Genomic DNA, 25478 nt, shown 5'->3' with positions numbered 1-25478 from the left:
GCGCGAGGTCGCGGGGTGACGCGCGCGGGGCGGGCGCTGTGGCGCTGTCCCCGCTGTCCCCGCGGGGCCCGGCCGGACATGGCCCCGCGCGGCCGCCCCGCCGCCGCCGCCATGCCCCGCAGGGCCGCCCGCAAACGCCTCAAATTCCGCGCCGACGACGTGTGCTCCGAGCGGGGTGAGAGCCGGGCCGGGCCTGCGGAGCCGGGCCTGGGCCGCCGCTGAGGGGGGCTGGGGCTGAGGCGGGGAGCGGCGCCTGGTGAGGGGAGTGGGGAGTGTGAGGGGAGCCGGGCCCGAGATGAGCCGGGCCCGAGGTGAGCCGGGCCCGAGGTGACCCGTACCGAGCCCGGCCCTGCTGGCGCAGGCCGAGAGGTGGCCTGGGCCTGCAGTAGGGCCTGTGGGAGGAGGTAAAGGCCTGGGCTTGGCCTGGGTGAGGGGGTTGAGGGGAAGGAGGACGGTCCAGGCTGACCCAGGAGTGAGCTGGGCCGTCTCGGGTTTGTGCAGGCAGGGAGCTGCGTCGGGATTCCCCAGAGGGGTTCTGGATGCATATGTGGAAAGGAGACCTCTTTGCCTATGGAGGAGGAGCCTGGGACCAGAGGATCAGCCAGGCTTGAGTTGGGCTGTGTGAGGGAGAATGGGATTAGTTGAGGTGGTGGCAGAAGGAGAATTGCACTGGGCAGGGCAGGGATGTGGGTCCCCTGAGCCTGCTACACTAATATTCTGGAGTAAAAACTTGCTGGGGACTCCTGGCCTGCATCTCTCTGCTAAGGCTCATTTTCCTGCTTGTGCATCTCCTCCTCAAGCCTCTGCTTCTCTGGGTACTGTTCTCTTCAGGCATCATGACTTGTGTCCCCTCCCCATAATCCCTAATCCCTCTGACCCCTGTTTCCCCTGCTCTGCAGTGACCGTGGCAGATTATGCCAACTCAGACCCAGCTGTTGTGAAGTCTGGACGGGTGAAGAAAGCTGTGGCCAACGCAGTGCAGCAGGAAGGTGAGTCTGCCCTCAGGCCTCAGCCTTCCCCACACTGCATTCACATTTTGCTGGCCTCTGCATGACATGGGAAACTCCTGTTCCTTAAACTGAGAAAATGTGTGTCCTTTAGTGCTGAAAATGAGCCTGTGCTACTCTGTAGACAATCACGTGTTAAGGGCTTAGGAGGTTTTGCAGAAAGCCTGCTGCAAGAATTGCTGAGTCTTAGTGCCTGAGATGGAGAGGCTTGGGTGTCATCTCCTGCTTGAAGCAGAAAATAACATGATAAAAGTCTTTATTACTTTATTACCAGATATAAAACCGTAGATAACTTTATTAGCAGGTGAAGTTCTTTGCAGGGGGGGTAAGATTGTGATAGTTCTGTCAAACATGTTGCAAGGAGGTCTTGGGAGCGTGTTGCTGTTTTTTTGGTGAACTCTGTAAGCAAGGAGTTTTCCTGGAAAGGTGGTGCAGTATTTTGTTATCTACTTCCTCCTCATCTGGAAGCTTTCTGAACTAACACACCCCACTTGCTTGAGAAATGGTGATGTTTAGGCCTTTTAAATGTAGCTGGTCACTCATGTTGGAGGTGGATGTTGTTGTGTTGACAGTGATGACTGAACTTTCCATAAAGGAAAACTCTTGGTTTGCTGCTGAAATCTTGCATTGCTTGAGACAGTATGCACTCGGCATGAGTGCCTGTCAGGGGCACTGGTGCTCCTGAACCTCCTCTTCAGCTGCTGCTTCTCAAGCTTTTAAGATCAGGGCACCTCCCTCCTTTGGGGCTTCCCTCCTCCCATTCGGATCTTGTTCACCCATCTGTGTCCTGTCTCCTTGAGGCAAAGTCCAGCACTTCAGCATCATGCTGGCAAACCGCTGGTGTTCTGTGCTCCCTGCCCCAGCATCACCTGATTCATGCAGTTTATCGCCTTTCCTGCTGTGTTTCTGGCTCACCTCCACCTCATCCTGGTGCCTCCAGGTCACAGCAGTTCCCTGCCCACCCCTTTCCCAGCTCTTTGCAGTGCAGTTTCATGGGTTTCCCTTCTGGATTCCGGGATCCTCGGGATCTCTCCTCCCCTGCCCCAGGGCTGTGCGTCAGCCTTATCTGGCCCAGCTGTGACCGTGCTGCAGCCTTATCTGGCCCTGCCTTATCTGTGCATCGTGGGGTGCCATTCTTGGGGCCAGGAGCTCCCCCTTTGGTCCCTTGCTGCCCTCCAGGAGCTTGGTTCAGAGTGAAGCCCGTGCTGGATGGGACTGCAGCGGGCAGGGCCCTTCCCACAGCGAGCACCCTGTGGGAGCTTCAGCAGCAGGGGAGCCATGGCCAGGAGGAATTTTTCTGGGCTTTTTTCCTCCCCATTCTAATGCCCAAGATGGGAGGATTACAACAGGGAGGTGAAGAGAGGGTGCCTCTGCAGGATTGCAGTGCAGCCATTCACTGTTCAGTGGACTCGTGCTGTTGACTCAGAGGTTGACTTTTCCTTAGCAGAGTGGAGTGGACTCTTCTTCTAAACCCAGCTCTGAGTTCCTGTCAATTTTGTCCTCTCTTGTTTGTCTGTATTTGCTGTTTTAACTGGCTGTCATTTGTGTTGCCACCTATTTCACTCTCTTTTCACCTATAAAAGGTCATGTGGAGAGGGCAGTAGGATTTGGCAGTAGGGGAGACAACTGCCATAAATACATGTAGGTGCCAGGAAAGCATCCAGTTTATAAAACAAACTGTGCAAAGTGAGGTAGAACTGGTTTAGCAAAGTACTGAGGTGTGTCTAGTCAGTGGGTACAGTCAAGCCCTGTCTGAAGACTGTCTTTCCATCTGCTGTCTTTTCATTTTAAAACCTTGTTTGGTGGTTAGAAATGAGAATATTTTTCACCTGAGTTTATGTTCAGTTTCTTGTTGTTGTTTGTTTTTCTGCTTCTCTGTCTTTGTGATTCAAACAGCACATTTTGCTCTTCAGTGGCTCTGGTGACTGCAGATACTGGACCTGGGATGTATAAAACCTTCCTGGGATTCAGTTTGTGCTGGGTAAAAAAGCTTGAAAACTGTAAGCCTCCTCTGACCTCATGGTCATGTTCTATTCGTCAGCCAGAGTGTTGGGTTGAAATTCAGCTCTTGAATGAATTTCACAGCCTGTTTGCAAAGCTGCTGTGGGTGCTGGTCTCTGTGGCAGTGCCTCACACAGCTGTAATGTAGGACCACACCTTTCTTTTTCCAAGACTGTCATTACTGACTCACATGTGGATTTTTCTGCCCTAATGAGCCCTCAGCTTGCAGATAGAGTTTAAAAAATAATATTTTTGCACAAGGATATGTCTAAACATGTCCCCAGATACAGAAAAACAAAAAACCCAACCTCCAGCTGATTCAGCTGGCTGTTTTCCTCGCTAGGCCAGAGTCTTTCCCTTCGCTAAATACCAGGGTAAGTGGAACTCCTGTGCACTTAACACTGAGTTCCAGCCCCAGTGGATTGTGTCATCAGCCACAGGATGTTTGTCCTGCTGCAAAGGAAGTGAGTCTTCTCCATGCTCATAAAACAGTTCCAGAGCAGGTGGTGCTCCAGGCTGAGCATGGCCATGCAAGGCAACTCTGCTGTTCAGGGAAACCAGTTACCCCTTAGAAAGAGCCTGTTGTTTCATTTGGAGTTGTAAATAGCTTCAGCTAAACCAGGGGGATCTGTATAATGTGCTGTAATCATCCTCATTGCTCATTCTTTAAAACAAGCAGCTGAATAATTATGTTTCCCATTCACTCACCCCTGCTAATCTTTCCCTGACAAGGTAATCCTTCAGCTCAGGATTTACTTGCTTGTGTCACTCACCAGAAAAGCTGTAAAGCAGTGGTTCCACTGAAGCATCTCCTGAACTTGGATCACCTTTTCCTTTCTGCTGTTTTACTTACTGTCGTTCTTGATTGCAGTAAAGTCCCTGTGTGGTTTGGAAGCTTCCTGTGTCCCTACTGAGGAAGTTCTCTCTGTGTCGGGAGAGTCCTGTGACAGCAGCGATGAGATGGATATCAAGGACAGCATCAATGGGAGAGCTGCCTCCAGGAAAAAGAAGAGCAAAAGGCACAAAGGTGTGGCTGCCTGCCCTCCTGGGGCTCTGTGGGCTCCTGCTGCATGTCCTGCATGGGAGATGCTCATGCTGGTGATTTACAGGATGGTGATGGGGCTCTTGGAGCATTCTAGAACTTGTGTGTGCACAAAGAAATGCCAAGGGTTTAGTTGCTTGCAAATCTGCTGGCACTTGGTCACAGGAGCTGTATTTGCACAAAGGCAGAGCCTGGGGCATGAAATCAGATCCTGAGAGCTCCTTGCTTTTAGCAAATATCCCTCAGCCTTGGAAAACAAACACTGCTGTTCCAGAGTTGTGCAACTTTGCTACTGGCTGTGTTGCTTCACTGAACCTGGGGTGGTGGCAGCAGGTTTGCTTTGGGGTTGAAGTGCTGTTGTCCATGATGCAGTTGTTGGTAAAACAGAAGCTCTGTTTTCAGTGTGTTTCCAAGGCTGTGGTTTGTTACAAATGGGTTTAAAGGGCAATTTTTTCAGCAAGGAAGTGCATTTGATCCTCGTGGCATCATAATATATTAATTTAAGGGAGATGTATCCTTCAGCACTTACACTTTGTGCAACTCTGTAGAAATCCATTGACAATGCAGTGTAAGCAGGAAACACCTCTCCAGGACTGGAAAACCCTGCAGATGTTTCTAGTAACAGTTTGCTTTCAGGTTGAGAAGCAAATTTTAAGCAGTTTTCTTGAGCTTAGTAGCAATTTATGTAGCACGTGATCATCCACCACAGACTGAACAGACACAACAGCACTGTCTCTGGGAAGGGAGTTAAAAGAGTTTAACTTCTTACATTAAGGCATCCTTCAGAATCCTGGCAAAATAATATCTGGGTGGCTGGAGCTATGTGTCTGGAAAGACAATATTCTGTTCTGCTACAGCCTTGTCTTGTTTCTGCTGCATGTTTAGGGAGGAAAAAATGGTGCTAGAACAGCTTCTGGCTGCCCTCTGAGTTCAGCAGTGTGGAGGCTGATGGCTTCTTGAGCCAGAGCTGACCCAGCAGAGAGGGTGTAGCAGCCCCTTGTGGGTGTGCCTGCCATAAATAAATCTGAAGTGCTGTGGAGAAGTGAGCACATCCAGAGCTTTCTTTGGCAAGCATCACATGAGGATAAAAATTGCCCTTTGTATTAACCTGCTGTCTCAGGGTTATATGTGGCACCCTCAAGTTCCCAAACGCTGCTTCTATGCCAGAGACCTCACAGCAGCTTTTCCTGTTAGCACTGTGCACAAGTTGTGTTTTCCTTCTCTGTTCTTATCCTTCCTAATGCTCAGTATTGTTCACCTACTTATTAAGTTAAAAGTATTTTTTACTTCTAAAGTTGGAGCAGTGTCTGTGGACAAACACATAGTGTAAACTACAAAACACTCTCAGGAATGAAAAGAGTGTGAGCCCTCAGTTCTGGCTGAGCAGTTCTGACACCTCTGAGAGGAAGAACAGGCCATTCTCATGTGAATTGCATTAAAAGTTCCCATCCAAGAAGCTTTAATGAAATTGAGAGATTTAAGAAAAGCAGCTGATTGCCAGATGCAGAACAGAATTTCCCTCCCTGACAGAACTCCTACCAAAATACTATGACCACTGGAACAAAGAATTGACAAGCCTGGCAGTGTCAATGATCAGGGTCTTCAAGTGTGAATCGATTTTAGTGGCCTGTTGAATGTGTCCTTTTGATTAAAAATGCAGGAGCTTGGTCCTCCTTTACATAAAGTTGCCTCTATTTGACATCCCGTTTTTATTTCTCAACCTCACTGTGGTATTTCAGCTGTGACAAGGTCAGGCGTTGAAACGGGGTCCAGAAAGGCTTTGTGGTTTCCATCCTTGCACACAGAACTCACTTGGAGAAGATGCTGAACAAAATTATTTAATTCTGTGTGCTTTGAGCTGAGGTGCTGGATTAGAAACTTCCAGAGAACCCTTTCAGCCTGAATTCCTTTATGAATCTGCCACTTTGCCCACATGTGCAGCAGAGGTGACAGTGGCAGGTGTCCAGCACAGGGGAGGTGTCGTGGCTGTGTGGCCACCGATGGGACTGGGGAGGAGGGCCATGAGATTGTGCAGGCTGGGCTTGGACTGGCTCTGTGTGTGTGTAATTTAGTGGCCCATCTGTGCTGCCAGGTGTGCAGTGTGTGTGTCTAGGTGGGAATTGGTGCAGATGGGATGTCCTGTGCTAATAAACCCTCATTGCCCTTAGAAGACGCTGAAGGGGGAGGAGGAGAGGAATATCCCATCGACATCTGGCTGCTCCTGGCTTCCTACATCCGCCCTGAGGACATTGTCCGGTTCTCTCTGATCTGCAAGAAAGCCTGGACTGTCACTTGCACTGCTGCATTTTGGACCAGGCTCTACAGAAGGTGAGACCCAAGGATTTTTATATTGGTTTCAGTAGAGAGCAGTTCTCTGCAGAGCTGGAAATAAGGGAATCATTCCCTGTAGGCCTGGGCCCTGTGTTTGCACACTGACATGGTGATGTGGGCCTGTCTTGGCATGGGGTGTTGGAATATTCTTCTCCCTCAAAGACAAGCTGAGAGAGCTGGGGTTGTTCATCCTGGAGAAGAGAAGGCTTGGGGAAGACCTCCCTGTGGCCTTCTAGTACCTTAAGGGGGCTTATAAAAGGGAGGCAGAGGGACTTTTTGTATGGGTGGGTGGTGACAGGACAAGGAGCAATGGTTTTAAACTGTGGGCAGAGGGCAGGATTAGATTGGATGTTAGAAAAAAATTCTTGTCTGTGAAGGCAGTGAGGTCCTGGCATAGATTGCCCAGAGAAACTGTGGTTGTCCCATCCCTGTAAGCGTCTGAGGCCAGGCTGGAGCACCCTGTCATAGTGGAAGGTGTCCCTGGCCATGGCAGGGGGTGGAATGAGCTGAGCTTTACGGTCCCTTCCAGCCCAGACCATTATTAGATTCTAATGTCATGTCTGTTTTGCATCTGGAAATGGATTTTTGAGGAGTATTCCTGTATGTTCCCTGTAAAATCTCAGAGCTTTGTGTCCTTTTCTGTTTGCCATGGCCCAACACTTGTATATATCAACCTCTCCAAGTGTGTGTGGCATAGTCAGTGCTGAAAGGGAAACATCACTGATGGACAACTCGCCCTGCTTCAAGCTCTGATCACAGCCACCTCCCTGTATTGGGGCATCTTGGAGCTGTACAGTGACAGGAGTAAGTGAAAGCAAGGAGGGCAAAAGGATGGTCAGCAGTTGATACAAGTCCTTCTGTCCCAGTGCATGCCACTGGGATATTCCTTCAGGACAGATTATTTCTTTGCACATCTTTTACATTTACCTGTTGCCCAGGAGGCACAAGCAGCAGGGGCAGAGTAGACAGCAGCTGTGGTCACCCTCGCCCCTGGTTTTTAGTGGGACATTCCATAGCAAAGGCTCCTTTGGAATGCAATCAAGGAATAACCCTTGAGTGCAAGTGTTGAGGCTGCTCTGGCAGTGCTGAGAGCTACAGTCAGCTCAGCTGGGAGTCCCTGAGTACCTGCAGCACCCTGCAGCCCTTTGTGCAGCCTGCAGCTACATCCCCAGCTGGTCTCTAGGAACTGGGAGCTGTAGCAGGATGTGTGGGCTGGACGCCTGCCTGGTGCAGCTCACGGCTCTGAGGCTGCCGTGTGATGTCCTGCCAGCAGCACACCCCCCTCGCAGCCCTGAGGGTCTGTGCTGTGGTCAGACAGATGTGGAGTTTCCCTGTGACACAGCTGTGCCCCTGGCTGTGCCCTGGGGGTGCCAGCATCGCTGTGGCTTCTGCAGGCACTACAGCCTGGATGCGTACCTGCCCCTGCGCCTGCGGCCGGAGTCCATGGAGAAGCTGCACTGCCTGCGCGCCTGCGTCATCCGCTCCCTGTTCCACATGTACGAGCCCTTCGCCGCCCGCCTCTCCAGGAACCCCGCCATCCCAGACAGTACTCCCAGCACTTTAAAGAATTCCAGAGTAAGTGGCATCACTCAGGAGCTGGGGTTTGTCTGAAGTGTTGCTGTTTCTGTTCAGGTTTTTTTCTTTCTAGAGGAAAAATAGATGATGTGGAGATGGTCACCAGTGAAGCTGGGGTGTAGGATGGTCACTCACTGGGTATTCTCAGTGGGATCTGTAAAACTGGGCTGGTTACACTTGCTGTGCTTTAGAGTAATTTCTGCCTAAGTCCTACACTACACCATTTTAACCACCAAAAGGGTCCTGGTTTCACTGGATGTCAGAACTGCAAGGGATGTTTGCAACTCTCCCCTCCTCTGAATGAGGCTGCATGGGATCAGCTTTTATATGTTTTTCTTTATTCTGACACTGTCTGCCAGAGTACATCTTCTGTCTGTAACAGGCCTCTGGAGAGCTCAAGAGTGACACTGGTGCCAGGAGTTGTGTCACCCTGCTTTCCTGCAGGTCATCCGTGGTCTGGTGTGTGGGTGAGGTGGGGTGGTGACGCTGGGGTGAGCATGGCAAATGTGCAGAGGCAGTGTCTGTTCTGGGACTGGGCAGCACTTGTGTTGGGCTGTGAAGGGTTTGTCTGTGGTGTGGGCAGGTAATTCCCTGTGCTATCCCAGCTTGGAGCACTTGCTTCTCATTCCTCTTTAATTGCTGTTGACCATTAACTCTGAAATGCCTTTGTGTCTCTTGTTTGGTTTTAACTTGCAACTGGCCGATACTCTGTGAGCAGCTTAAGCAACAATGTGAATTCTCCACCTCCAAATCCAAGGTCAAAAACCTCTTGAATGAGGATTTTGGGAGTCCAACTGAAGTGGGTTTCATTGAGGAGTTACTCTTTCTTTTCTATTCAAAATAGAGGAGCTTCATCTATCTGTAGGTGACATCCTGCCTTTCTTCCTTCCTCTGCCTGTCCCAGCTGTGTCCCCATAGGCTCGGGGAGCATCCAGCAGCACACAGGAGGTGGTGCTGCAGCACAGGGAAAAGCACATGGCTCTGTGTGCGGTCTTATCTCTGCATCCAGAGCTTCTCCTTCTCTTCCTGAGTCCCCAGGCTGGGGATCTTCATTCTTACCAACTGAAAAAACAAGACACTTCGAGGAAATTCCAGTAGTCCTGAGCCCAGGCTCCCACTGCTCGTGGCTGTAGGAGCTGGAATCCCAAGGTGGTGCTGGCAGGGTCGGGAGGATTCCTGGTGACATCATAACGGCTTTGGTGCCCACTGCTAGTGCTTCTCCTGTACTAACAGTTGGAGGAGGATCCTTTTAAGTGCAGTCTTTCATTGTTCAGCTTTTAAAAAAGGAAATTAAATGGGGACGAGACTTTGTCAAAGCAGTAGAGGTTTGACCTAACCCCTTGCAGCATGAAAGAGCCACCCTGAGCCTGGTCTTGCTGTACTACTGCACTGCAGGACTCTGAGCTGTACTTGTGTGACTGTGCACAGATGTTCCTCAGCACAGAGGGTTTGGAGGAGGACCTGGCACTGCCTCCTCACGTTCTGGCTTTCCTGGGCTTTGGTTGTACCTTTGTGGGTTGCTGACACTAACAGCAACGACTACCTAAACTGCATGTGGCTAGAGGAAAGCCCAGTCCTGGGTGTGATCCAACCTAGCTTTTCCTCTTTAATTTCCTTTTTTCTTTCCCTAGCCTAGCTTGTGTGGGACACTTGGAGCCGTTATGGTGTCAGCAGAGGTGTTTGCCCTTTAAAGACACCCCATTATTTTGGGCGGAGCGGCAGCCGCACGGCGCGTCTGAAGGGCAGGACGGCTGACCCGAGGACGACATCCTCTGCCCCTTAGGAGGTACTGACCTTTTGTGCTTCACTACTTGCCATGACCAAACAGGTTGCTAGACCAGGCTGTCTCTGCAGGTGAACTACAAATGCCACTGATGGTGGAGTTAAACTCAGCAGCATCTGCTGCTCATCTGAGTTAAAAGATCTGGAGAAGGTTTTTATTGGAAAAAACTTGAGGGCTGCTTCCTCCCAGGTGGAGGTTATTCCATGCATGTTTCTGAGCTTTACTCCACAGAGCTTTGTTGTTCACTTCATGAAGGTTGTGGAGAAAAAAGGTCCTTTAAGGACTCTTGTTTATGGATATGACTTAGAGTTGAAGTAGAGGATCTTGTATCTCCTTTGGTCTCTTCAAAGCCCCTGTGGTAGAGGCTGGCTCTGGCTTCATTTTATTAGGATCATCTTGGAATGAAGTTAAACGTGTGCTTTGCCCTGCAACCCAGTCAGGCCTTCTCTCTTCAGGAGAGACTGTGTATGGATCACAGGGAGTTCTCTCTACCCACATGATTCCTCCTCTTCCTGCTGACACTGATGAAAGATAAGACCAGCTGTGGTGGGCTGGCATCTGTGGTGTGGAAAAGCTTTGAGAGATGGCTGGACTGACTTCCCAGGTTCTTTCCTTGGTTGTTGAAGGCTGCTTGCTTGTACTGTGACTGGTAGGCAGGGATTTCCCTCCTGCAGGAGTTCTTCTGAGCCTCCTGGGCTGGAGCCTGTGACCCACAGTGATAACCAAGTGAAATTAGAGCAGTCCTAGTGGATATCTGTGTGGGAGGACAGTGCTGGTGACTTCTGAGGCTGTTTGAGGCTGGTTTCTCATTTCCTTTTGAAAAGAGACAGCAGGCTGGTCAGACTGTGCTGTCCTGGCACTGGTTTTGGACTCGGAACGATGACAGTCAGTGCTGATGATGGCAAGGCCAAGGTCTCCATTTGACACCACAGTGGTTTAGGAACTTCTTCATCCATCACCTCATTGCTTGTGTACTGGTCTTTGTATTTCCCTCTAGATCCTTTCCTTTTCGATCCTTATTCTGTTCTCTGTTGTTCCTTGCTTTAACCTTGTTAGGAACCCAGTTTAATGGGAGCTGCTGGTGGGTGGAGGGAATGGATGAATCTGCACCACTCATCCCTGCCCTAGGAAAGGGACAAATGGCACTACAGGATTTTGCTGTTTGGCACATCAGTGACTACGTGTTGCATGAGGAGTTGGCCAGCTTGAAACTGGGATGTCTACACTGCTGAGAGGGTTCTTGGAATGTAATTAATTTGAATAAGCGGCTCCTAATTGCTCCTATGTAATTGTGTTTGCAATTGGAAGCCTTTATAATCAGTTGAAACTTACTTAAAGTGGTGCTTCTAAGGGTTTCATAATATTGTGTTTCTTTTTTCCACCTCAGTGTCTGCTTTTCTGGTGCAAAAAGATTGTAGGGAACAGACAAGAAGCAATGTGGGAATTCAACTTCAAGTTCAAAAAGCAGGTATGAAAGAACCAGATCAGCTGTGACTTTTGTTTGAAGCAGAAATTATTTTTCTGGGGGGTAGAAGGGAAGTGGAAGCTTTTTGTCCATTCAGACAATAAATGCAGACTGATTCCCATTGTAAACCAAAGCACAATGTGGAACTAAACTCAGTTTTCAGTTTGTGTTACCAAGACATTTAGAATCCCACATTTTTATTTCCTCCTTTGGTGTCCTTTCCCTGCTGTAAGATGTGGATGATTTTTTACACCAATTAATCTCACCTTTGGGTCATCACTACTGATTTTTACCAAAACCCAGAGAGTCTGACTGCAGTGGTCAGAATGTTGACCAAAATCTGAAACTTCTTGTTATGCCATTGCCAAGATTTCTCAGAGAAGTGAAGACAGCCAGCACTGCCAGGGAAAGCCTCCAGAAGTGGAGTAGTGGAGAAATTACTGGGAGAAGCCAGTAATTTCAGGGAACCTTGGGAATTGTGCAGCTTTTCCCTCTAAAGAAATGGTCCTGAAAATTGCCCATCCTGAGTTATGGCATTTTGTTGTTAATGTGATACTGTACCCAAACACCTGGGGAGGAGGAGAGACCTTGCCAGGCTGCACTGGGGAGGAGCAGCCAAACCCAGCAGAGCTTCCTGCTTCACTAAATTTTCCTCTCTTTCTTTCAAGTCTCCCAGATTTAAGAGCAAGTGTTGCAAAGGTCTCCAGCCCCCAATCCAGTATGAGGAAGTGCATACAAACCCAGATCAGGATTGCTGCCTGCTGCAGATAACCACCTTCAATTTCATCTTCGTGCCAATCGTCATGGGCATGACCTTCACCTTGGTGAGTGGGAGAAAGCTGCCAGACTTTGCAGATGAGGTTCCTGTATGGACATGAAGGGGCACCTGGAATCTGCTGTGTTCAAAGGGACCCACAGGGATCATCTAGCCCAACTCCAGAACAGGACAGCCCCAAGAATCCCACCCAGTGCCTCTTTTGGGCTGTATAAATCTTACTGCTCTATCAGCAAACCAGTTCTGGGAATCATATGGTTAATGAAGAGAGGAAATGCTCAGAATCTCAGTTGAACTTCACCATTTCCGTTGGCTCTTCCCTGTTTGGTGCAGTGAGTAGAGAGGATGTAGAGAATCTGCCAGGAGCTGTGCTTGTGCAGAGTCTGGGGGCAGGTTAGTCAGAACTGCAGCAGGTACAGGAGACAGGGAGCAGCTCTAGTGGAGGTCTGCCCCTCACAGGAAAATACCTCTTTATGGCAATAAATTCTGAGAGGAAAATCCCACATGAGAAAACTCTTTAAATGTATTTGGTCCCTGATTGGGAGTCAGCATTTCAGAAATGGCCAGTGCTCAGGAGAGGTTCAGTCTGGCCTCACTTAGGAGTTAGGCAGTGAGTTCCAGACTTCTCCTGACCGCCGCTTGCTTCCAGGTTCACTTAGAATCAGACTCATAAAATTACTTAGATTGGAAAAGACCTTCAGGATCAAGTCCCAGCACTGCCATGCTGACCCCTAAGGCATGTCCCAAGTGCCACATCCACAGGCCTTTTGAGCACTGCAAGGGATGGTGACTCCAGCACTGCCCAGGCAGTTCCAGTGTTCTTTTACAACCCTTAGAGCTCACAGCATGATTGTTTGGGGCTGCCAGCCAGAGAGCCCGTTTGGATCCTTGAGAGTGTGACTGTGAAACACCTGGGACTTGTAGAATTCAGAGGAATTGATGAAGTCTAGAAGTGTTGTGTTGAGAGCTCTCTTGGTCACTGTGAGTTTCTGAAGCAGCTCTGCTCTCCTCTCTTGCAGTTCTCCATCTCGGTGAGCACGGACATGCGGCACCACCGCGTGCGCCTGGTGTTCCAGGACGCGCCCGTGCGCAACGGGAAGAAGCCGCGCATGGAGCAGGGGGTGCAGGTGGTGCTGGACCCTGTGCACAGTGTCAGGCTTCTGGATTGGTGGCACCCACAGTACCCCTTCTCCCCAAAGGCCTAGAGCTCTCCTGAGGCTGCAGGAGCCCACAGGGGACTGAATCTGGCAGGCTGAAGAGAATTTCTAGGAACCAGGAAATCCTATTTTTATTTCTGAAATAAATTCTGCAGTCTCCTTGCAAGTGGTTGAAGCTGCTGAGCTAGTTTGTATGTATATAACTTCTGGTCAGTAATGAGCAGAGCTGAGTGTAAAGCAGAAACTATTTGTAAACACACTTTTATGTAAAATTGACATTTTATGATTTGAAAGGAGCTCCCTGGAACTATTCATTTAAAATCCTTTTGGTGCTAATCAGAGTGGTCCTGTGTTCTCTTGTTCGGGAAGAAGCAGGAGGTTTTGCTTTCCAAGAACTTTCCCTTTTGCTTTCCAGGAACAATTTACAAACAAAATCCATGTTTGTTTTACTGCAGCAGAATTGTGTTCATGCACAGTGTGATATTTCAGTGTCTGAGAAGCAGTGAGCAAGACAGCAGTGATCAGCAACAGTCTTAATTCCCAGCCCAGAAGATCTGAGTTTAAGGAAAGAAAAAGTCATAAATGATCAAACAAATGAATTACTTCAAAGAGGAGTTGTAAGACAAAAGTCTCACTTGAATGTAAAGGTACTCAAGTTCTCACACTGGTGTTTTTCTTTGAAAAGAAGATCTAAACTTTTAAAACCAGATGGTGCTTTTTAGAGAACACAAACAGGGAGAGGAGGGGATAAACTAAAATAACCGAAGCAGTGATGAAGGACTCGACTCTGTGTCTTTTGAAAGAGCAGTGTAGAAATCTTTTCTGTTGAAAGCCCCCAAGCAACTACTGATCTAGCTTTTGACTAAACAAATTGATTTCTGTGAGGAAGAAGCAACCCTGAAACTTCCTGTGGTTCTGGGCTGACTGAGAAGTGAGGGGTGCAGGGGCTGGACCTGTTGGGGTGTGATCTGCCCAGAATGAACGTGTCTGGAGGTTTCATTGAACACGTGGCTCCCTGGGGAGGTGTAGAGGAGGTGCTGCAGGGCAGGGGAGCAGCTGTGCAGATACCCTGGACTGAACTTTGCTGCCTTTCAGATCTCAGTTCCTCAGTCCTACTGCACATCACATCCGGTCCCAAGCAGGAGGAGCTGCACTTGTCTGTGTAGGATGTTCACTGAAGCTCCTGAAGGAGAGGGAGTTCTGCTGTCTCGGTTTGGACTCAGTGGTCTCTGTGAGTCCCTTCCAGGTCAGAATATCCAGTGATTCTGTGACCCCCACATGACCCTGGTGTAGCTGCCCAGGAGGAGTTCCTTGCATGTACCTCTGCCACTCTGTAAATCACCACTAAGGACATCTGCCCCAACCTTGGATCTGTGTTGGAGGCTCTTCATTTGACTTCAAACACATTTGGGACAGCTCCTGCCTCAGATTTCCCTTTCCACTACTGCTGAACTTCTGTTGATGCCACCAGGTAAGTTTTGAAGTTAAATTGGTTTAGTAGAGATAAATGTGCTGTCCCTGTGCTCCTGGGGCTGCCATGATAGCAGAGCCTGGGCTATCTTCTGGTTGTGGTGGAGGAGAGACAGGACAGGGTTGGGGCTGGAGCTGTGTGTAAGGGCTGCAGGGGCTCCATCTCCAAGGAAGATGCCCCAGGGAAGTGGGGGACAACAATCTTCCTTTTGCTGTGGGGTTAAACACCACTGAACTCGGGGACAGGTGGTGAAGCTCAGGAAGTGAAATGTGGTCATGCTGCAGTTTCCAGTTGTCTTGCAGGGAGGTGGCTGCAGAGAGCTTGGTTCTGACTGTGCTTCAGGCTGTTTCCTGCCACATTCCCTGAAAAGTCCCTTGTGATGGTGCCAGGGCTGTGTGCCTGCTGATAGCTGTCTCTGCAGGGTCTGGAGGGTGGGAGCAGAGTGGTTTGGTTCCTCCCTTAGGCTGATAGCAGTGCGTGCCTTAGGCTGGTGTCTGTGCGAGGCTGTGCCCTTATCTGTGAGGAGCTGCTCTGGCTGAGTGGGGCTGGGAACAGCAGCCTGGGCCCTGCTCTGGCTCCTGTGCAGAGCCACAGGACAGCTCTAGGGGTGTGTGTTCCTGCCATCAGGCAAAGCAGGAACACCTGATCAGGCATGTGGCAAATCCAGGGGGCAGAGGTGCTTGGCAGCTCCTAGAATTCCCTGGCTGATCCCTGGCAGATCCCTGGCAGTGCAGCCAGAGCAGGTAGCACAGGCTGTGACAGCAGGAACTCCTGTGGATGGGATGTTTCCTGCCACCAACAGACTTGCTGGATTCAAATATGGAGATTTAGATACAGATAGATGCCCCTAAGCCAGAGGTGCCCCTCCAAGGCCAGGCTTTTTCTAGGCTGAAATGTAGAAAATGTACAAGAACAATTCTCAATCTTTTCCTTTACAAAGCTCCCAGTGCTGGAGCTGTACTGATCAGCAGTGCTGGCAAGGGTTGGGAACCTGTTCTGATCCATTTTGGGAGGCTGGGGAGAGGCAGGGATGCTATGGAGGGGGTATTCTGCCTCTGTAGAACTGCAGATGCAGGTGTTCCCTTGGTCCTTACCCAGAGCATCACACCCTGAACCCTGGGCTGAGGTTTGCTCGGTGAGGGAGTGACACCAAAGCTCTGCCCCGAGCAGGGGATTTCCACCCTGGCCCCAGAGCCCAGCCTCTCTTGGAGCTTGATTGCCAAAAAAGTCCTCTTCAGTGTCCTCCAGGGTGGGATGCAGTGAGTGCACTGGCAGGAGTGGCTGTGATTTGGTGTCACCCATTTCTGCAGGACACAGCTCAGGGGGGTCCCTGGTGGTGTGGAATGGAGCTCCAGATCAGCATCGTGGTGGCTCTCCCTGTGCTCTCCCTGCTGTGGGAGGCTCCGTTCTACCTTTGCTTTGCCCTGCTCCTGAATAATGGAAGGGCTGTAAACAGATCCTGCCTGCCTCTCTGGTTTCCTAGGGGAGACAGGAAGATTTGGCCACCACCCTCCCCCTGTTCCTATCCTTGTCAGGGATCCGGTGTCCAACAGGAGCTGAGCTGGGTAAGGCGGGGCCTGGGGGTTTGGGAAAGGGGGTTGGGCCCTGCTCTGGGTTCCCTTGTGCTTGTCCCATCCCAGTCCCTGTGCTCTGGCCCCAACTGGGGGAACTGGTCCTCCCCAGCCCCCTGTGCTGGGTGTGCCTGTGCAGCCACGGGGCTCTCTCAGAACAGCCTTTGCACCTTCTTCAGCTTATTCTAAAAGCAAGCAAAAATGTGTCTTTTAGCCTCATTTCAGCCACCTCCCTGTTTCCCCTGGTGAAATATTTCAGTGAGTAGAGTGGGTTTGTGTTTGGGGCCAGAGAGAGGTTTGAGAGCAGCTTTGGGTGCCAGGCTCTGGTTGGTTCCTGGGCACTGGGGCTATGCTGTGGCTCTCACAGGGGGCAGGTGGAGGGACTCCTTTTCAGCACCCAAACACCACCTGGGACTTGCTCCATAGCACAAAGGCATGGCTGAATGAACTGGTTCAGGCTGAACTTGTGGCACCTGCTTTGAGGGCAAGAGGACCCAGAATGTTTGCCTGGGCACCAGGAGCTTTGTCCTAGCTGTGGATTCCTTTCCTGCTCCAGGCAGGCTTGTGAATGTGCTGGGAGAATGCCAGCACTGCACCCTGAAGTGGCCTGTGGGGACCAACAGGGAATTGAATTTGGTGGCTCTGCTGCTCCCCTTGGCAGTGGTGGCTGTTTCTATGGGCAGGCTGCTGCACCCTGAGCCTTGGGGATGCAGGGCTGTGCTGGGTGTCACAGCCCTCCCCCTCTTCCTTTCTGTGCAGGCAGGAAAGACCAGGTTTCCTTCCTGTGCAGGAGTGCAGCTATGGTTGAGAAAATCCCTCCCCCTCCTGCAGCTGCCACCAAGCCCCACGGTCCTTTCCATCCTGGGCCACTGAGCAGCAAAGCTATGCTGGCCTGCCCCATCCTGGCTCCTTTGGCCCTCCTGGAGTCCTCCAGCCCCTGCCCAGGTGGGAATCCTCAAGTGCCTCTGCTCCAGTGCTGGTGGAGTGTCCCCACTGGGACAGAGCCACTGCCGTCACACCATCGGAGTGTAAGGATTTAAACCCAAATGATGTAGGAAAAGTGAAAGCCAGCAGATCTGGGAGCCTGGGGACGTCTCTTCCACCTTCCCAGCACCTGCTTCCTGCCCTGCCTTATCTCTCTCGTGCAGAGATGTCCCAGGCTCCATGTGTTCCCACAGGGAGGAGCCAGGGCTGGAAGTTGTTACAGGGGATTTGTAGAAGTTGGAGCCTCTCACAAGAGACATGAGGCTCCCTGAAGGTAGGAGAGGTCCAGGACAGCAAGGAGAGAAGGGTAGTGAGATCCACACTTCTGTGTGAATAAATAGGGAATGGAATGGAAGGGAAGGGAAGGGAAGGGAAGGGAAGGGAAGGGAAGGGAAGGGAAGGGAAGGGAAGGGAAGGGAAGGGAAGGGAAGGGAAGGGAAGGGAAGGGAAGGGAAGGGAAGGGAAGGGAAGGGAAGGGAAGGGAAGGGAAGGGAAGGGGCTTCCTGTCCACTGGGATGCTGTGGGTGAGTTGCTGTGTGGGGAAGAGTTGATCTGGAGCTGGGGACAAGCGATGCCATTGGTGACTTGTGGATGCTCCAGAGCCATGTTCCTGCACTGGGTCTGGAGGAGGGAGGCAGTGGGAGAAAAGTCTTGGAGAGTTGAGGAACTGGGAACAAACCAGGCAGTGGAAGGTCCCTGTGTGGCCCACATTGGTTCATTGGGATCAGAAGAGGCTTCATTCCCAGCCCAGCTGCAATGTCCAGTACTCCAGTGAGGAGCTGGAGTGTGTGAGGAAGCTGGGGCTACATCCCAGGTAGGATCCAGGTTCTGCCCTGGCCCGGGGTGTCAGGCGTGCAGTGCTGGCTCTGCAGCCCCAGAGTTTTTTGCCAACTCAGCACAAGAGCTGGAAAATAAATGGGGAAAAAGCTGTGCCGGCTCCGTGTTGCCAGCTCCGTGTCCCCAGCTCCGTGTCCGCAGCTCCGTGTCAGCAGCTCCGTGTCCCCAGCTCCGTGTCCCCAGCTCCGTGTCCGCAGCTCCGTGTCCCCAGCTCCGTGTCCGCAGCTCCATGTCCCCAGCTCCGTGTCGCCAGCTCCGTGTCCGCAGCTCCGTGTCCGCAGCTCCGTGTCCGCAGCTCCGTGTCCCCAGCTCCGTGTCAGCAGCTCCGTGTCCCCAGCCCCGTGTCGGCAGCTCCGTGTCGGCAGCTCCGTGTCCCCAGCTCCGTGTCGCCAGCTCCGTGTCGCCAGCTCCGTGTCGGCAGCTCCATGTCCCCAGCTCCGTGTCCGCAGCTCCGTGTCGGCAGCTCCGTGTCGGCAGCTCCGTGTCAGCAACTCCGTGTCGGCAGCTCCGTGTCGGCAGCTCCGTGTCGGCAGCTCCGTGTCGGCAGCTCCGTGTCGGCAGCTCCGTGTCCCCAGCCCCGTGTCGGCAGCTCCGTGTCGGCAGCTCCGTGTCCCCAGCTCCGTGTCGCCAGCTCCGTGTCGCCAGCTCCGTGTCGCCAGCTCCGTGTCGGCAGCTCCGTGTCCCCAGCTCCGTGTCCGCAGCTCCGTGTCGGCAGCTCCGTGTCCCCAGCTCCGTGTCGGCAGCTCCGTGTCGGCAGCTCCGTGTCGGCAGCTCCGTGTCCGCAGCTCCGTGTCAGCAGCTCCGTGTCCGCAGCTCCGTGTCCCCAGCTCCGTGTCAGCAGCTCCGTGTCAGCAGCTCCGTGTCCCCAGCTCCGTGTCCCCTGCTCCGTGTCGCCTGCTCCGTGTCAGCAGCTCCGTGTCAGCAGCTCCGTGTCAGCAGCTCCGTGTCCCCAGCTCCGTGTCCCCAGCTCCGTGTCCCCAGCTCCGTGTTCCCAGCTCCGTGTCGCCAGCTCCGTGTCAGCAGCTCCGTGTCAGCAGCTCCGTGTCCCCAGCTCCGTGTCCCCAGCTCCGTGTCAGCAGCTCCGTGTCGCCAGCCCCGTGTCCCCAGCTCCGTGTCCCCAGCCCCGTGTCCCCAGCTCCGTGTCCCCAGCTCCGTGTCCCCAGCTCCGTGTCCCCAGCTCCGTGTCCCCAGCCCCGTGTCCCCAGCTCCTGGCTCGGTGTGATGGCAGGTTTGTGCTGGAGTTTGGGATGCTGGGCTTGGCAAGAGCCCCCAGCGGGGGTTGGTGGTGCCCGGGGGACTGGAGCAGCCTGTGAGGATGGGGTCGGTGGGACACAGCTGACCCCATGCTGGGATGCCCGTCCCTGAAGCTGCTCCGTTCCCTCGGTGGGCTGGGGGCCCTTGCCGGCCCGGCCGCTGTTCCGGAGCTCTTGGGGCAGAGGCCGCCTGCGGACGCTCCTCCTCTGAGGGAGGCAGGCGAGGGCTCGGGGTGGGGCTTTGCCGAGCGAGGATCCAGAGTGTGGCCAGCCCGGGGAAGTTGCCAGGGCCGAGTGCCCCAGGGAGGCGCCGCTGCCGCCCACCCGTGAGTGTCTGCCCTCGGCGGGGGTGCCCAGAGCGGGGCTGGCCAGGAGCCATCTCCTGCTGCCATGGGAGGGGTGTCTGGGACCCGGGGTGAGGGCAGGGGGCTGCCCGGGGGGTTCCCCAGCTCTCAGTGGTGGGGACAGGGTCGGTGTAATTGTCCCTTCCTGCAGGGAGCCCCCTGTGCTGGGGACAGGTGTGGGACACCTGAGCTGACCGAAAGCTTTGGCCCCCGGAGCCGTGTGCTGCTGGAACAGGGCATTTCCCCTCCTTTGTCCCGGTGGGACAAGCCCTGGAGCAGAGACACCCAGGGACATGGGGCCAGACCCTGGCCTGACTCCCAGGAGTCCCCATCCCACACAGCCCCGAATGGCCACAATTTACAGTGTCCCCCACATGCTTCTGCTGCTGCTGCTACCCCTCTCCATCCCGAGATCCCCAGGGCGGGGCACTGAGTGTTTATACCCTGCTGGGTGACACAGCATTTGTGTGTGCCTCAGTTTCCCCCAGCACGAAAGGCACTCCTGGCAGTGGGAAGGGAGCCCTGGCTTTTCCCTCCTCCTTGTGCAACCAGCCCTGCTCTCCCCAGTGCCGGCAGAAGCAGCTGGAGCTGCCTGCACACCAGGAGTTTTCACAGAGGAAACCTCGTAGGACTGAGGCTGGGAATGGACTGTTCCTTCCCCCTGCCCTGGACTCAGGCTGGAGAGGAATTTGGCTCCAAGCAAGTGGCTCTCAGCTCCTCCTGGCAAATGTCCCCATAGTGGTGGCTTTTGGAGACATCTGCAGTGGGGTGCTGAGCTGTGGGGAAAGTGCATGAGGTGCTTGGAGCAGTGTGGGGACAGGGATACGCTGTGGAGGCACTTGGAGCTGGAGCAGGAGGAAGCTGTACCCCTGGTTGTGCCCACTTACCTGGGCTGCTCTGTTCATGGAGGCAGAAATCCAAAGCCCAATTAGGGGGGTAATTATGTGGCTGCACTCTCACCTTCTGTTCTGTGTGTTCTGTGCTTGTGACCTGTTCCCCATGGGCTGCCTGCTCCTTGCCTGAAGCTGCTGCCTGTGAGAGCAGGGGGTGCTGAGCAACATCTTGTTGGATGCAGAATGGGCCTTTGGCAGGCAGACATTCCCCAGCAGCCAGAAAAACCAGTGGCCATCCAAATGCCCAGCCTGGCAGGTGGCCAAGCCTCGCCCTTCCCAGCTCACCCTGGCCCTGGTTGTAGATCCTGGAGGTCCAGGCTTGGAAATGCATGTCCAGGGTGGTGTCAGGGTGTGACGTCCCTGTGGCTTGGACAGGTCCCTAATGCTGCTCCCCCCTGAGCTGGTGAGGTCCCCCATGTGTCCAGAGCTGTAAGGGATGGAGAGGCCCCTCTCTCTGCTGGGACCATGGCATTTCCAGCAGCTCCAGGAGCTTGTTGTCTCTGCCCTGCCTGGAAGCACGGCTCCCTGGCTCCAAGTGTTTATCTCCAAGGAACGCGACGTGTCCCTGCACGGGGTCATTGCTCCAAGGACGGAGTGGCTGCAGATCAGATCAGATCAGGGGCACCTGCTTGGCACCAGCCTCTTCAGGAGCTGACAACCCCTCCAAAGGATTCCTAGGCACAAAAACTGGAGGGTTCTCCTTAAATTAAGCCCAGCATATGCTCCAGAGCAGTGGTCCCAGAGGCTCTGCTCCTATCTGTGGAGCCTGTGGGTGGGCTTGGAGCATCCCCTGCACAGCGGTGGTTGGGGCAAGAAAGTCTTTGGGGCACAGTCCTGGGAAGGCTTAGGAGGGCTTTTCCTCCACATTTGCATTCAAAGCTGCTTTGACCAAGCCAAGCCAAGGCACTGTGTGCAGTGTGGATGGGGTTGAGGGTGTTTGCCCCATCACTCTGGGCACTCACCTGGGCTCAGCTAATTCTCTTCCAGGGCAGCACTGTCACATTTATAACTGAAAAAACCCAGCCAAAGACAGGAGCCTTTTAGCCTCCTGCCATACCTCTGCTACAAGGTAAAATACCTCAAGTTCACTGCAACTTCGTTGAAGGTGACACTGTCTCCTCAGGGATGCCTTTTTTGTCCTGCCAGTCAGGGCACAGGGCTGGGACAGGGCGAGCTGGTGCTTGTCTGGAGGAAGGTGGGGAGCTGCTTCCTCCTCACAGTGCTGGAAGAGCAGCCTGGGCCCATTTGAGACCTGAGTGTTTCCCAGGGCTTGGTCACAAGTCCTGGGGTGTTGGTGACTGGTCTGGGGTGTCCCCACAACCAAAAGTTTTTCCTAAGGTACTGTCACCTGCATTTCTTCTGCATCCAGCTCTGGGGTGCTGCTTGGGGTGTCCCAGGGCAGCTGAGGTGGCTTGGGGCTGGTCTGGGGGGATTTTGTACCTGGCTGATTTCATCCTGGTCAGGTTGGGGTGTCCCTGTCCCTGCCTGCCCAAAGGGAACAGTGCACAAGTGTTGCCTGATGCCCCATGGCTGCCCCAGTGTGTGCACCTGTGGGTGCTCAGGGCAGGGGGGCGGTCCCAGGGGTGTATCCAAGTACTGTCCCATCCAGGGGGTGGTGGCTTTCCCCAGACTGTGCCCTGACGTGTCCCATCTCCCCAGGCCTCAGCCAGCAGGGGCCATGCGATGCTCCCTGAAACGCTCCCTCATGATTCTGCTCACTGCCTCCTTCCTCCTCCTCCTCCTCCTCCATGGGAGGCAGGAACAGGATCCCCTGAAGGTGAGTCCCCAATCAGTGATGTCCCACTGGAGTATCCTCTTTTCCTTTCTGCCCCACATGGACCCTGACCTCAGCTCTGCTCTCTTCCCAGCCCCATGTCACCCCCAACCCCCAGCTCTGCCTTCTCTCCCTGGGGTTACCTTGGGCAGATGGACCCCTTAATCCAGGGGCTCTCCTTCTCTTCTGGGTCCCCCTGTTGTCATCCCCTCTTGCTGCATGGTGCTCTGGGGTGTGACCTGGTTGCCTGTGGCTCCCATGCAGGTGCAGCTCAGGGGCCTGGCTCCTGACACGATCCTGCAGCTGCTGCAGCCGGAGGGAGCCCAGCACATCCTCAGGGACACAGACGAGCTCTCTGCACTCCACAACGTCTCCTACCAGCTCCTTGCTGGCTCCCTGGCTCCCCGGAAAAGTGAGTGGTCCTGGACTCTGTGGGTGTGCACATCCCAGCACAGACCTGCCCCATCACTGCTGCTGGGGCAGGGAGGGGCTGTGTCCAGCCTTTGTGGGTGGGGACCTGCCCACAACCTCCTCCAAAACTTCCACAGCCTTCACTGCTCACTCTCGGGATGGAGGAGTTGGGGAAGCTCCATGTGCTCCACACAGGGTCCAAGTTTCTGCACCTTGGGACTGGGGTGACTGGTGTTTTGGGCTTCCCAGACCTTTCTGGAGAGGGTTGCTGAGATCCCATCTCCCTGGGGTTGAGGTTCCAGTGGAGATGGTGAGCTGGATCACTGGGACAACTCCACAGTGTGGGAGAAGTGGGACAAGCTCTTGGACAGGTGCACAAGGAGCAATTCCCATGCAAACCTTGTGGGAAGGAGCTCAGGACAACCTGTGAGGCTGTGCTGGAACCAGCACAGGAATGGTGCTGCCCCAACCAGCAGCAAGAGAAGCTGAACTACTGCTGGGCCATGGGGAGGACAGAAGGTGCCTGGTCCCAGGTGGGTGCATCTCCATGAGGTGTGGAGTGGGGAACGCTTCCAGAATGTGCAGCCATACCAATAAGCCATTCCTGCCCTGTAGACTCTCTCTGCACTGTTACTTGAGTTTGGCTTTTTTAAGGTGTTTTTCAGGAATTTTTCTCCAGAGGAGCCCCTGCCTCCTCAGCCTGCCTCTTGCTGCCATTTGGGACAATTTTGGGCCCCTCCTGAGACACTGAAGGCTTCAGCTTCAGGAAGGACCCAGCGGCCTTAGACGGGTTACAAACAGCATTGACCCTGCAGGCTGGCCATGGGAGGAGATTTTGGAGGCCTTTCATTACATCTTGCAGGGAGGAACATCATTGTGCTGATCCCAGGTCACCCCCCGTGCCTGCTCAAGCCTTTCCTTTGCCTTGCAGAATTCCTGGCAGTGGGAATGGCATCTGTGCAGAGGCCACGTGGTTTCTACCTGCTGGCCACGCTGCAGTCCCTGTTCAGCCAGTCCACGGAGGAGGAGCTGCAGGAGATGGTGGTGGTGGTGCACCTGGCTGACACCGACCCCGGCTGGAACGTGCGCGTTGCCGCCACCATCGCCCGCAGGTTCGCTCACCACATCCTCCTGGGCCGGCTCCTGCTCATCCACGCTCCCCCTGAGTTCTACCCCACCCTGGAGGGCCTGAAGAGGAACTTCAATGACGCCGAGGAGCGAGTGAGGTTCCGCTCCAAGCAGAACGTGGACTACGCCTTCCTGCTTGCCTTCGCCGCCAACCTCTCCTCCTACTACCTAATGATCGAGGACGACGTGTGGAGCGCCAGGTCCTTCCTGACAGCCATCCGCAGGGCACTGGCTTCCCAGCAGGGCTCCAACTGGGCCACCCTCGAATTCTCCAAGCTGGGCTACATTGGGAAGCTCTATCGCTCCAGTGATCTTCCTCGCCTGGCTCGCTTCCTCCTCCTCTTCTACCAGGAAATGCCCTGTGACTGGCTGCTGGTCCACTTCCGCCAGCTGCTTACCCAGAAGGACGTGATCCGCTTCAAGCCGTCCCTCTTCCAGCACATGGGGCTCTACTCCTCCTTCCAGGGCACCGTCAACCGGCTGGAGGACGAGGATTTCCAGGCCGATGCCTCGGACCTCCCAGACAACCCGCCGGCATCCCTGCACACCAGCATGTCCGTCTTTGAGAACTACGAGCCCCACAAGGCCTACAGCTCAGCACAGGGCTACTTTTGGGGCAAAGCCCCAGCAGCTGGTAGTACTTTTTCCATCGTGTTCCAGCAGCCAGCCCGAGTCAGCCGTGTCCGGGTGCGCACGGGCTCTGTGGAGCGCCCGGGCGATTTCCTGCACGCAGGGCTGCTGGAGCTGGGCTGGAGCCGGGAGCACAGCCAGGACTGCTCCTCCTATGTCCCCGTGGGCTCCTTCAAGAGAGGGACCCTGGAGCAGCGGGGCCTGGAGACCGTCCTGCCTGGGCCCGTGGAGTGTGTGAGGATCCGGGTGACCCAGGACCAGAGCGAGTGGCTCATAATCCAGAGCATCGACATCTGGACCACAGCAGGCACTTGAGCACAACAACTGTGGCAGGATGTCAAAGCAGCTGCATTTGGTTCTAAGAGGTCCTTTATTTTTCACATTCCCTTTTTGGATAAGAAATTAAATTATTGACTCCCACAGCCCCATGTCTGGAGAGATGGGAAGCACTGCTGTGGGCTGTGGATGGGTTTAGGAGTGGGACCCATCAGGATGTGCCTGCCTGGGGGATGCTCCAGTGACCCTGGGAGGGGGCACAGGGTGGGGAAGGGGCTTGGGAATTCAAGGCTGGGCAGTAGAAAACCTTTCCTCCCAGGGCAGATGATGTACAGGACAAAGCTGATCAACTAATTAACAAACCAAGTAATTAATCAGGCAGTGGTATTTTTTGCAGCCTCTCCACTAACCTGCTCTAAGTTTTCTAACTTTTTCCAAAATTCTTGGTTTCTAACTCCCTCCTCTCTGACCCCATTTCCCAGCTGCTCCTGGAGGGGTGAGGGGAGGGTCTGGGGGTGCCAGTCTCCAAACCCCTCCTGCAGGTTCAGCAGGTTTGTGGCAGCAGCAAGCTTGCACTGGTGCCCCCCATGTCCCGGTGCTGACTGGGGGTGACAACCACCAGAGGGACCCATCGGCCCGGCCCTGAGCAGCGCCTCCAGCCAGAGCTGCTGGTTCTCTCCTCCAAGGGAAAAAACAGCTCCCAGCGGCCTCACCTCGTGTCCATGCGGGATTCACACCGAGAGGGAAGGACAGGCAAGATGGGGCTCATA

At 53.8% G+C, this 25478-nt stretch overlaps 2 protein-coding genes across 16 annotated transcripts; both read left to right on the top strand.

Moving 5' to 3' along the window:
• Window positions 1–13472, top strand: TMEM183A (transmembrane protein 183A). 4 transcript variants are annotated; one of them, XM_058855886.1, is made up of 8 exons: window positions 1–175; window positions 900–989; window positions 3880–4035; window positions 6222–6378; window positions 7776–7956; window positions 11127–11207; window positions 11873–12028; window positions 12999–13472. In XM_058855886.1, exons 1-8 carry the CDS (start codon window positions 79–81, stop codon window positions 13182–13184), a joined length of 1104 nt encoding a protein of 367 aa, XP_058711869.1. In that variant the 5' UTR covers window positions 1–78; the 3' UTR covers window positions 13185–13472. The 4 variants fall into 4 exon arrangements, with proteins under 4 accessions (XP_058711869.1, XP_058711868.1, XP_058711870.1 ...); XM_058855885.1 differs by having other exon boundaries at window positions 2–175; window positions 6219–6378; XM_058855887.1 differs by lacking the exon at window positions 1–175 and adding an exon at window positions 283–404 and having other exon boundaries at window positions 6219–6378.
• Window positions 13201–24854, top strand: LOC131587710 (alpha-1,6-mannosyl-glycoprotein 4-beta-N-acetylglucosaminyltransferase-like). Of its 12 annotated transcripts, none has more exons than XM_058855878.1 (6): window positions 13201–13327; window positions 13592–14607; window positions 21477–21558; window positions 22149–22266; window positions 22528–22675; window positions 23606–24854. In XM_058855878.1, the coding sequence occupies exons 4-6, from the start codon at window positions 22168–22170 to the stop codon at window positions 24745–24747; spliced, it is 1389 nt and encodes a 462-aa protein (XP_058711861.1). In that variant the 5' UTR covers window positions 13201–13327; window positions 13592–14607; window positions 21477–21558; window positions 22149–22167; the 3' UTR covers window positions 24748–24854. The 12 variants fall into 12 exon arrangements, with proteins under 12 accessions (XP_058711861.1, XP_058711857.1, XP_058711859.1 ...); XM_058855874.1 differs by lacking the exon at window positions 13201–13327 and having other exon boundaries at window positions 13629–13783; window positions 14232–14607; XM_058855876.1 differs by lacking the exon at window positions 13201–13327 and adding an exon at window positions 16091–16172 and having other exon boundaries at window positions 13629–14607.
• The last annotated feature ends 624 nt before the right edge of the window (window positions 24855–25478 follow it).

Source organism: Poecile atricapillus, chromosome 23 (genome assembly GCF_030490865.1).
Source record: "Poecile atricapillus isolate bPoeAtr1 chromosome 23, bPoeAtr1.hap1, whole genome shotgun sequence".
NCBI lineage: Eukaryota > Metazoa > Chordata > Aves > Passeriformes > Paridae > Poecile > Poecile atricapillus.
Note: the sequence above shows the minus strand (reverse complement) of the source record. Positions and strands in the feature narration are given on the sequence as shown.